Source organism: Rhinatrema bivittatum, chromosome 3 (assembly GCF_901001135.1).
Source record: "Rhinatrema bivittatum chromosome 3, aRhiBiv1.1, whole genome shotgun sequence".
Classification (NCBI taxonomy): Eukaryota; Metazoa; Chordata; class Amphibia; order Gymnophiona; family Rhinatrematidae; genus Rhinatrema; species Rhinatrema bivittatum.
In genome coordinates this window covers 87,437,092-87,449,793 of record NC_042617.1, presented here as the reverse complement: position 1 = coordinate 87,449,793, position 12,702 = coordinate 87,437,092, and the positions used below count along the sequence as shown (strand labels likewise).

The 12,702-nt window shown below is 47.1% G+C and overlaps 1 protein-coding gene across 2 annotated transcripts in view; it reads left to right on the top strand.

Moving 5' to 3' along the window:
• PSME4 (proteasome activator subunit 4) overlaps positions 1-12,702 on the top strand; it is a 389,258-nt gene that overhangs the window by 221,257 nt on the left and 155,299 nt on the right. For both annotated transcript variants that reach the window (XM_029593434.1, XM_029593433.1), the window contains 2 exons: positions 2,367-2,576; positions 9,606-9,742. In XM_029593434.1, the coding sequence (XP_029449294.1) occupies positions 2,367-2,576; positions 9,606-9,742 (347 nt within the window). The remainder of the gene's footprint in view (positions 1-2,366; positions 2,577-9,605; positions 9,743-12,702) is intronic.

Sequence of the window (12,702 nt, the reverse complement as noted above, 5' to 3'; positions counted from 1 at the left end):
TTATATGACCTTCATACTAGGCATCATTGTGCGGCAACACATGCCTTGTTTCACTCTGCCTTATTTATAATCATTGGTCAGTCCTTAATTTTTCAAATTTTTTTGTGCTTGAAACATAAAGTGCTCCGTGAATTTAAAACTGTTTCATCAAACGTTAACTTTTCCAAATTCTCCAATAAGCATGATAGAATTACTTAGCTTGTCATCTTTTTTGGAATTTGTAGTCCAAAGTTCTTCACATCCGAAGGTTTTTAGCAATGTGTCATATCTTCACATTGCTATACACATTGCTATACTGTGTCCGTGCCCGGGCACGGACACAGTATAGCAATGTGAAGATATGACACATTGCTAAAAACCTTCGGATGTGAAGAACTTTGGACTACAAATTCCAAAAAAGATGACAAGCTAAGTAATTATATCATGCTTATTGGAGAATTTGGAAAAGTTAACGTTTGATGAAACAGTTTTAAATTCACGGAGCACTTTATGTTTCAAGCACAAAAAAATTTGAAAAATTAAGGACTGACCAATGATTATAAATAAGGCAGAGTGAAACAAGGCATGTGTTGCCACACAATGATGCCTAGTATGAAGGTCATATAATGGTTGCGTCGCTAATCGGTGTATATTAAGAGTGGTGGGGATTTTGAATAATATTGCTAATGTATAGTTATCTGACATTTATTTGAATGCATTCTGATTGGATGTCTCAGTGAAATCCTGTTTTGCTACAACTGATATGGAAATCAAATGCCTGATCATTCTTGGATTCAATAGTAACACCAGCAAGTCAATTGCATTTGGAATCTTCATGGGAGAGACTTTTTGGGATCTCACCTGGGAGTTAGGTTCCCCTGAAGAAGCTTCTGTAAAGTGTAACATGTTAGAGAAATGTGTATGAGTGTTTTTGCTTGGATAAAGAGTGTTTGTAATATGAATGGGTATGGGGATATCCTGTTGAATTAGGGTGGTTAGTATTTTATTATAATATGAAATATTAATTTGATAATAGTTTGTAAGAAGTATTTCAGCACACAATATATTTGTACTGAAAAACAGTAATACATACATCATGTTGAGAAATTTGTAATCTTGGTTTCAGTTTTAATTTAGACTATAATGTGAATGTAAAGCACATCTTACATTTTCTAAATCCCTTTTTATTAAGAAACATTTTTTTTGTTTGTTTTTAGTAACATCTGTACTGTGCTCCCACTACTAGATTTCTTAATAATCTGCAAGCACTCGTGTACAGTCTGTCCCTGTGGTACTATAGAGGGAGGCCGTCCTGAAGATCTCACACAGTACCACAGGGATTACTTTGTGCAGCCATGCTTTTCTTCCCAGACTGGTAGCATACATACAAACAAGACCGCTGTAGGTTACAGGGAAGCTTCTGGTAAAATGTATTAGGTATTCTTAAGAAAGCAAAATAACATTGTTCTGTCAATATGCTTCCCATAAATAACATTTATTTGAAGGGAACATCAGACTCCAGAAATGGGGAGAGAGGGACACTTTAAAGCATTATTTCAACCAGTACTTGAGATCCTGAAAGTCATAGCCATTGATGTGTTATGTGTGCAGGCCCTTCTTTCTCAATATGTACCCTAACTCTTGTTGCAAATTATTTATTAAGTTAGTTTTTATTATGAGTTACTTTTCTTGCCTAATCTTATTCCCTTGCCCTTACTTTACTAACAATTTCCTGGATGGTCTAAGTGTGCGGTAAAGGTATTACTGCTGGGCATGTCACTGAAAACATCTAATGGGGAAGAAATGATGATCTACTTCTGTGGTAATTCAGACCACACCACCAGTCTTTTTAGCCCAGCCTGTATTATCACAGATGGATAATTTGATGGATGAACCCAAATGAAAACTAAATTGTTGCCTGGGATGGATCAGAATAAGCAGGTCAGACAGAAGACTGGGATCTAACTCACAGCTGTTTTAAGACTTTTTTTTAATGTACTCCTAGATAATTTCAAAAGCACACAAGCAAATTTATTTTCAAATATTTAGAACCCACTGTCCACAGAAACCAATTACATACTAACATATTAAACATTGGCAGACAAAGACCAAAATAGTCCATCCATTCTGCACAGCAAGATGTTTAGATTTATAACTGCTACTCCTTACAGGTTACCCTAAGGCCCTATCCAAACCATAAAAACATGTAGAGGCCTGACCTTCCCCAGTTAGATTGAAGTCATCAATTATTGTGCATACAGTGACAAGAATAGGAAAGACTGAAATGCTGCTATGCATATTTGAATAGTATCCGCAATTTAGATCACTAAGAAACCTAAAATAGACTGAATATTCTGACATAATTGTACGGCTTATTTTCTTAAAAGGGTGCCTTGTATTGCCTTCTTGGAAACCATGGTGGAGTCTGCCTAGCAAACCTTCATGATTGGGACTGTATTGTGAAGACTTGGCCAGCAATTGTGTCTTCTGGACTTAGCAAAGCTATGTCGCTTGAGAAACCCTCTATAGTCCGACTCTTTGATGACCTGGCAGAAAAGATCCATAGACAGTATGAAACAATTGGTTTAGACTTTGCTGTAAGTAGAAAGTCTATTTATGTTTTGGCAGTGGTATTTATTTTGAAAATTTAAAAAACAAAATTGGCAGTGAACACTGTTTTCACTTTGATTATTTTTTATCCTGCATGGACTTATTCACTGAAATCCTCTACGTTAATGGTGGCCAACCAGAGGTTTTCAAGGGACAGGATCAGGGTGTTGGGGGCTCTAGTGGCTGCTAGTTCTGTCAATTTCCAGCCCCTGACCCTGTCTCCTCTTTTTCTCTCCTGAAACGTGGAGAAGGCAAAAGTATACATGGTGATTTAATTTTGAAATACCTGAATGTACTTTTGTATCCATATCTTCAGAGAGATAACTGTGTTAATCTAGTGTAGCAAAAATAGGCAGGTGGTATCTTGTAGACTAACCAATTTGAAGCATAAGCTATTCATAGTCCTTTCTTGGCTGAATTTTAGTTTCCCTGTACGTACAGGATCAGTCCAGACGGTGGGTTATGTCCCCTGTCCAGCAGATGGAGTCAGAGTAAAACTTCGAGGGTGCTGGTATATAAACTGGTGCACCCTCCTAGATCCTCAGTATCTCTCTGACTCCAGCAGATGTGAGGAGGGGATCTCGTTGTTTCCCCAAATTTAGGGTTTATTACTCTATATATATTATTCTTCTTTCTTTTGTTGATGGATCAAGTTATTTAAAAAAAAATATATATATATTTTGTTCCTGTCAGAAGGGAGCCGGGGCTTCTTGGCTCCCCTGATCAGACTGCCATCAGGACTGCCTCTTACCTCGTTTATTTACCTCTTCTTGGGATCTTCAGGGGTAAGCTTGGGGGTAGTTTTTATTGGTTTGTGGTCTTTTTTTTTTTTTTTCTTTCAGCGCAGGTTTGGGCGCATTTTGAGGTGGATGCTGGTGGGGCCAGCCTCTCCCCTCCTTCCCGTTGCGGCGTCTCACCTCCCCCGCGGCCCTGCGACGCTTCATTCCCCAGGGCCGCAGGCGGCACGGAGGTCCCATTCCCCTGCCGTCCCCGGGGTTGAGGGTGTTTGGGCGGGTGTCTGAAGGCACGGCGAGCCCGCTCTTCCCGCGCCGCGATCTCAGGCTTTCCCGGGGGGGGGGGCTTCTCCCGGCGTGCTGCACTCGACTTAGCCCTCGCTCGATGCAACGCGCGCGCTGTCCGTCCTGCGGCGGCCCGGGCCAGGGCACCTCGAGGGACGGTCCATGCGGTCGTTGTCTCCCCGGGGGGGAGACGAGCGGCGCCCCGCCGACAATTTCGCCGCCGCGCCAGGAGCGCCGCGGGCCTCGAGGGCTAGCCCCGCCCCCGTCTTTGGCGGGAGCGGTGGCCATCTTAGATCTGGAATGCAGCGCGGACTCTGACGCGGAGGAGACCACTGGAGATTTTTTGCCGTCCGCCCCCCCGACCTCAGATTCGGGGCCTCTGCCTTCCACATCCGGACTCCCCAGGGACCCCCTGCCCTCTCCCTCGACGGGCCCGCTCAGTTTTTCAGCGGACTTGTGGTGCTTATGCACCAGGCGTATTTACAGAGCCTGAGCCCTCAGGGGGGGGCAGCTTTCTCTCCTCCTCCCGCCAAGGTCCCCAGGCCCTCGGGCATTGCGGCTGCGGTACCGGGACCGGAGGGGGCGGCACCAGGTTGCCCCTGAGTATATACCACTCTCCCTGGGGGGCCCGTCACCCTCGCCGAACCTGGGTGGCGACCCAGTGTCACAGGTGGATGACGATTTGGCCTTAGCAGCGCACCTGGAATGCGATGATCCGCGGGTCCTTCGCATCTTTCGCAAGGAAGAATTGGCGGAGCTCATTCCCCACGCTCTCAAGGAGTTGGACCTCGACCCTCCCGTGGAACCCCCGGGACCCCCGGCTCCTTCCGTAGCCTCGGCTACCTCCAAGGGTGACCCTGTCTTGGCAGGTCTGCGTCCCATAGCGAAGACATTTCCCATTCATGATTCGTTTCTCCATCTTCTGGTGCGGGAGTGGGATAACCCGGAGGCGTCCCTTTCGGGTCGGCAGGGCGATGGACAAGCTCTACCCTCTTCCGGGGGACTTTCTGGATCTACTCAGGGTCCCCAAGGTTGATTCAGCGGTGTCCGCCGTCACCAAGAGAACTACCATCCCGGTCACAGGGGGCACCGCGCTGCGAGATATTTCGGATAGAAAGCTGGAGGTCGCCCTCAAGAAGATCTTCGAAGTCTCGGCGCTGGGGGTCCGGGCGGCTATCTGCGGTTCACTGACTCAGAGAGCCGGGCTTCGATGGGTTCAACAGCTCCTCACCTCTCAACAGTTACCGCCCGAGGAGGCAGCCCAGGCTGACCGTCTGGAGGCGGTCATTGCGTACGGGGCGGATTCCCTGCACGACCTGCTGAGGGTCCTGGCAAGGACCATGGCATCGGCCGTCTCTGCCAGAAGACTCCTGTGGCTCAGGAATTGGGCGGCGGACGCCTCCTCCAAGGCGAGTCTGGGAGCTCTGCCCTTCAAGGGCAGGTTTCTCTTTGGTGAAGACCTTGATCAGATCATCAAGACCCTGGGGGAAAATTCGGTCCACAGGTTGCCTGAGGACCGGCAGCGTGGTTTTCGTTCGTACTCTGGAACTTCCAGGAACCGCTACCGCCCCCAGAGGCGTTACCGAGGCTCCAGAACACAGAGCCCTAGGACACCTTCCACCAGGTCGCAAACGTGGACGCGGCCCTTTCGGGGTCGCAGACCGGCCAGGGACTCCTCGGCTCAGGGAGCTTCAGGCAAGCCTTCCCAATGATGTCAGGCCAGTCCACTCCTCGCTGCCCCGGATTGGAGGTCGCATCGCTTTGTTTCGCGAGGAATGGACCAACATCACCACGGACCAATGGGTCCTGGATATTGTAAGAGAGGGTTACGCGTTGGAATTTGTGCGGGCCCCCAGGGATCGGTTCATCTTCTCCCCCTGCGGGTCAAGTATCAAGCGACAGGGGGTGCAACTCACGCTGGACAGGCTGCTGACCCTGGGAGCCATCTCGCCCGTCCCCTTAGGAGAGGTGGGCTCGGGGCATTATTCAATTTACTTCGTGGTTCCCAAAAAGGACGGAGCCTTTCGTCCCATTCTGGACCTCAAGGAAATCAACAAGGTGCTCCGGGTCTCCAAGTTTCGCATGGAAACACTCCGCTCTGTCATTGCGGCGGTTCATCAAGGGGAGTTCTTAGCTTCCCTCGACCTCACGGAAGCTTATCTACATATCCCTATTCATCCGGCCCATCACAGATTCCTTCATTTCAAAATCTTGGGTCAACATTTTCAGTTTCAGGCGCTGCCCTTCGGCCTGGCGACCGCGCCCAGAACCTTCACAAAGATTATGGTGGTGGTAGCGGCCGCGCTCCGGAAGGAAGGCGTTCTGGTTCACCCTTACTTGGACGACTGGCTCATTCGTGCGAAGTCTCTGTCGCAGGGACGGGCGGCGGTCGACAGGGTGGTGTCTTTCCTTCAGTCCCTTGGCTGGGTGGTGAACTTCAGCAAGAGCAGCCTGCAGCCAGCCCAACAGTTGGATTTTCTGGGAGCACGGTTCGACACGGCTCTGGGCAAGGTCTTCCTGCATCCGGACAAGGCTCAAGCGCTGCGGGATCTAATCGTCCGGTTTGCCTCTCTTCAGACACACACGGCGTGGGACTATCTCCAAGTTCTGGGTTCCATGGCGTTTGCGATCAGCTTGGTGCCCTGGGCCTTTGCACACCTGCGGCCTCTGCAAATGTCCTTGCTCTCGAGATGGAAACCAGTCTCCCAGGACTACCAGGCGATTCTCCCACTTCCCCCGGCCGCCCGGTCCAGTCTGAGGTGGTGGCTGGACCCCAGGAACCTAGCTCAAGGATGTTCCCTGGAAACGCCGGACTGGGTAGTGGTCACTACCGATGCAAGTCTGTCCGGTTGGGGAGCGGTGTGTCTCCGGAGCTCGGCTCAGGGCACGTGGACGGGGGAGCAGTCTACCTGGTCAATCAACCGCCTGGAGACAAGGGCGGTTCGTCTAGCCCTGGTGCAGTTCTTGCCTCTGATCAGGGGGCGAGCGGTTCGAGTCCTCTCAGACAATGCGACGACGGTGGCATACATCAACCGACAGGGGGGCACCAGGAGCCGGCTTGTCGCGTGGGAGGCCGCGCGCCTGATGGCGTGGGCGGAGCGTTTTCTGGACCAGCTGGCGGCATCCCACATTGCCGGGGTGGACAACATTCAAGCAGACTTTCTGAGTCGTCAAGCGTTGGATCCGGGGGAGTGGTCTCTCTCCGACGAGGCGATGTCGCTGATCTCCCGCCGGTGGGGGACGCCGGCGATGGATCTCATGGCGTCCGCTGCCAACGCAAAAGCTCCTCGGTTCTTCAGCCGAAGACGGGAGCGCGGCGCGGAAGGCGTCGATGCTCTGGCTCTCCCCTGGCCCACTCAGATTCTACTTTATGTCTTTCCCCCCTGGCCACTGGTGGGAAAGGTGATTCAGAGGGTGGAACGGCACCGCGGTCAGGTCATCATAGTGGCTCCGGAATGGCCGCGGCGTCCGTGGTTTGCGGATCTGCTCGGCGTGTCGGTGGACGGTCCCCTCCGACTCGCGCACCTTCCACGGCTCCTGCATCAGGGCCCAGTATTTTTGGAACAGGCGGAACCCTTCTGTCTTGCGGCGTGGCTTTTGAGAGGAGGGCGCTTCTGAACAGGGGCTACGCTATATCCGTGGTGGACACCCTCCTCAAGGCGCGTAAGGCTTCAACGTCGGTCGCCTACGTGAGGGTCTGGAAGGTCTTTGAAGTTTGGTGCTCGGCGCGGGGGGCCCTCGCGACCGCAGCTTCCCGCCATCACATCTTGGCGTTTTTGCAGGATGAGCTGGAAAAGGGTCTTTCCTACAATTCGCTCCGAGTGCAGATGTCGGCCCTCGCGTCCTTGGCTCGCGCCTCCGGTAGACCGGATCCGTCGTCTCATCAGGATATATCCCGGTTCCTCAGGGGAGTTAAGCACTTGCGGCCGCCGGTGCGTCCTCTTTGTTCCTCCTGGAATCTCAACTTGGTGCTGAGAGCCCTGGGGGGGCTCCCCTTCGAGCCCTTGCGTCACGCTTCCATCAAAGACGTCACCTTAAAGACGATTTTCCTGGTTGCAATAGCATCGGCAAGGCGTATCTCGGAACTACAGGCGCTGTCGTGCAGGGAGCCCTTCCTGCGGTTCACGGACTCCGGGGTTTCCCTGCGGACGGTTCCTTCGTTCTTGCCTAAGGTGGTCTCCTCGTTTCACATGAACCAGGTGGTGGAACTTCCAGCCTTCCCAGGGGACGCCCCTGCGGAGCTGCGGTGCCTGGACGTCAAACGAGCGCTTCTTCGCTATTTGGAGGTGACGAATGACTTTCGACTCTCCGACCATCTCTTTGTCCTCTGGTCGGGTGCTAGGAAGGGCCGGCAGGCGTCCAAGACTACCATCGCACGCTGGCTCAAGGAGGCGGTGGCTGCTGCTTACATTGGTTCCGGGAAGGATCCTCCGGTGGGTATCAAGGCGCATTCGTTGCGAGCCCAGGCAACTTCCCATGCAGAGTCTCAGCTCGTCTCCATACAGGAAATCTGCCGGGCAGCGACTTGGAAGTCTCTCCACACTTTTGCCAGACACTTCAGACTCCATGTACCGGGGACGGAGTCTGGTTCATTTGGGGACAGGGTACTTTGAGCAGGGTTCTCAGGGACCCACCCGGTGTAGGGAAGCTTTGGTACATCCCACCGTCTGGACTGATCCTGTACGTACAGGGAAAAGAAAATTACTTCTTACCTGCTAACTTTCGTTCCTGTAGTACTAGGATCAGTCCAGACGCCCACCCGGTATGAACCTGCTCGACTATTCTCTACTGTCCTTCTGTTCGCTGCTCCTTCCCTCTCGGGGGTAGTGGTCTTTTGTGTGTTGTTATGTTTGACAGTTCTCATTGCATGTTGCATAAATTTGTTCACAGTTTCAATCTTTTGGTTGAGTTTATGCTTGATCCATCATCCTTGGTCTGTCCAGTTTTCTGGCTTGGCTTTGATATTCTCGATACTGAGGATCTAGGAGGGTGCACCAGTTTATATACCAGCACCCTCGAAGTTTTACTCTGACTCCATCTGCTGGACGGGGGACATAACCCACCGTCTGGACTGATCCTAGTACTACAGGAACGAAAATTAGCAGGTAAGAAGTAATTTTCTTTTCCCTTTGAAAATTAGCTTGCAGTTTATACTCTGGGACCTGCAAACTATCCATCAGGTTTAAAATTGCCTCCTTGAAGTCGGGCTTTGTTTTATAACTATGGCCTAGATTCATCATTCTGCTATATTTATAGCAGAATGCGGAGCCATGCGAATAAAAGGGGCGGGGGTGAAATTTTGCAGCGGTGCGTTTTCGCCTGCCACGGTTGAAGCCAGGCTGCACAGTTTCGCACCCATAGCACCACGGGAAAAGGTGTAGTTATTTCCCACGGTGCTGCCGGCGATAATGTAGAAAACATTATCGCCTTCAGTGCTGCCGGGACGTAATTCCACCCAAACCCCACCCACACTCCTCCCCTTCCCCTAATTTGCATTGTACCGCCATGATGCGGCTGGTATCTCGTGCGATAAGGCCCTAATGCATGCGATACCGGCACATCGCGATTTGATGAATGACCCGGTATGTGATCTGATGGTTTATTTCTTCTGCATTTCACATTTATTTGGAAAATAGCACATAATTTATTTATTTATTTATTTGAGTTTTTATATAACGTCATTAAGTTTTTCACCATCATAACGGTTTACAATATATCAAAAAAATATGGAACATACATTACATAGGTGGTGCCATTAGTATTCGGTAACAAAAAGGCGTTTATTTGGGGGATTGCGTGTTTCATAGCAATGTGTCCTGAAGGTTGCCTACAGTTAAAAAGGTTGAATTAAAACTAATCCGTTTTATATGCTGGTTCATAGGTTTACTAGCATTGTTTTATGGATATCCACTTTTCATGCAGAAACTCTCAGTAAAGGATAGGGTTTGTTGCTTCTGTTAACTATTCCAGATGTTTTACTTCCCTTTGTTCCATCAGATTCCAGAGAAATGTGTTGAGATAGCTGTTTTAATCCAGCAGTCAAAGAGCCCAAGGACTAACAACCCATTGCTCCACTCAGAAGCGATTGAACTAGGAATTCAACGACAGCAAGAAAAGAATGAGGAGTCCTTACAGTAAGTGAGAATGATAAACAAAAGCACCATTCATAGTCCACTTCAATAATAACACACAGCCTCAATATACCTTTCAAATTATTTTTTTTAAATTGAAATAGCGCTGCAGTTTTTTAAATAAATCCTTAGGAACAGCCATGTTGGAAGGTGTCATAAATTAGATCCCATATTATATTAGCAATAATTTCACAGGTGATTCTGCATATGTGAAGTGAATCAGTTGGATTCCAGGTTGTAGCTCTTTCCAAGCTAGCTGGCCATAGGGAAGCAGAGCCTTTTGAAAGAAGTGATGAAAATGTAAGTTTTCAGTGAGTGCCATTAACATACTTTCCATAACAAAGCATATTACATGATAGGTATGATTGTCTTTGTAATACCATCAGACCTAGTTAATTAGTGTAGGGTTTATCTAAATGTCTGTGCATGTAAAATATCACTAATGATTAGTCTTAAAACATGTTTAATAGTTTTTCTTCATGGACAAGCACAACATCAGTCACACAAGAAGGGTGATGTCATCCGATATTGCTGAGTTGGATCATTTTTCTCTCATAGCACAGAAAGTTAAACTTTGTTTTCTGAGCATGCATGAGTCTTCTCGAGCTAGCATCCCAAAATGCAATTCTGCCTCATTCTTTTTTTCATCCACTCAGCAAATGGAAAATTCTTTCTTGGCGTCGTCTTGTTCAGTTTGAAAGATGTCGACAGAAAACCCCTTCTGAGAGGAAAGAAAAGAGCCCATTTAAGAAATGTAAGCACAAGATGTCCATTTTGGATTTACATTTTTTGCCTTAAATGTCTCGGGCCAGACCGTGATACAACTAACTGTGGCCCTTGTGGACAAATGTTCCTGAGGGTACTAGCTTACAGAGAACTCTGCCTTAAATATGAGCAACCAAGCTCATCTGATCGAAGTAAATGGGAAAAAAACATCTAAAATCTAATTCAATAGATGGAAAACAAAATATGTAAGTGTCGAAAGTCACCAGTGCCAAAAAATCACATTGTGGAACAATTGGAGCTGAGACATAGCGCTGAACCATTGACTTCAAAAAGTTGGAGCTGAAACCTTTCATTACCCAGGTTGTGCAGCGCAGAACCATTGGTGCCAAAACATTAGTGTTGAGGAAACATGAAACAGAACCATCAGCACATTCATCATTGCTGACTCAACAATGACATACTAAAATGCTGCACGTAATGCCAAGCTTGGCATCAGATGTATATCTGAGATAGGGAAAAAACATATAAAGAAAAGGAAACATATGACGTTAAACCAACATGTCATCACTTCCTTTGCTGGAGCCTCAACTAGAATCAGCCTTTAGGTCTGAGCATCCTACCGTAAGAACCAAATCAGGAATGTCATGCCTTTGTCTGAAAACTATGGGCAAACTGAATAAAGACATACATAAAGCAAATGCCTAAACAAGAGAAGATTAAAAGAATACCTTCAAACGAGACTTCCACCTTCCTTTTTTGAGAAACAAGAGAGGACAGAAAAAAGACAAGTCAGACACAACCTCATTTATAGAGACCATATCTGATAATTCACAGTGTTCATATGACTCCATATCAATACAGGCTAAAACAGCATTCATGGATCCACCTTTCAGACTCAACACCCAAACAACCCAGGAGTTCTGCCCTACTGGAAAACTCGACGTATCCAAATTTTCTGCATAGTATGTCGAAATAATCATTCAGCTATGAGGAGGAGGCTGAAGAAACTAGTAACTTACAAGTAGTCCTAGGATTTATCCAACCAACAAAACAATATAAAGCATTCCCAATGCATGATGCTCTAATGAAAGTTCAAACAAAAATCTGGAAGATGCATTTCACTGCACCACCAGTAGAAAAAAAACATTAGTGTAAAATATAGGATACAAAAATAGAGAGCACATCAGAACATACAGATTCCGCATGGCTAACTTATTCAAATTTGCCATAAGAAAAAAAAAACATTGATATAGTGGGAAAAATAGTATATTGGGGAACTACCTTGCAAGCAAGAGTTGGTGCACACAAGGTTCAATAGCTTTACAATAAGCTGGAAAGCCTACATAAATGTTTGAAGAAATTACAAGAACAGCAATCCTTCAATGAAATTATGACAAACACAAAGGTCTGTGCAAAACACATGACATGGTCAATTTACAACTTGCTTGATACTGTCATGAGGGTAGCAGCCACAGGTATAGTAGCAAGAAAACTAGTTTGACTAAGAGCTTCAGGCCTCAGAGATGATGTCCATGAAAAAATAGCAAACCCTTTATGTATAGGTGAGAACTTATTTGGAGATTTGGTGAAAGAGACAGTAGAGGCAAAAAAGCACCAAAATAACACTGTGCAGTCTCTCACTTCTTCATACCAGGACTCATCAATACAAAGAAATTATAAACAAGAACCATACAAGAGGCAATACTTCTATTCTCAAGAAGATATAATTCTTCTTATTCTTACAGGCAAACTCCAGTCATTATATAACACCAACACCAGCCTCAGCAGCCACAAACTAGGCAACAAAATCATAATAAATCTCAACAGAGGCAAAGAATGTTAGCCAGTCCCCTTTCTGTAGGAGCAGTATTATTGTGCCTATTGAATTCATTTTGAACTTTTCTCTTTTCAAGAAAACGTTTAAATCTCTGTGATCTAGTATTTTGACGAAGATCACCAGTTTTCTTCAGAAGCAGGAAATATCTGGAACAGAACCAACAATTCCCAAAAAACTGCGGTCTTCCTCCTACTTCCAGCTCTGGGAATGGGTTTTGGTTTTTCTCTCGACTGGAGTCAAAAGGATGGAGTGGAACTCTGTGCAGATTGATGGTTTTGCCTCTGTTGAGATTTATTATGATTTTGTTGCCTAGTTTGTGGCTGCTGAGGCTGGTGTTGGTGTTATATAATGACTGGAGTTTGCCTGTAAGAATAAGAAGAATTATATCTTCTTGAGAATA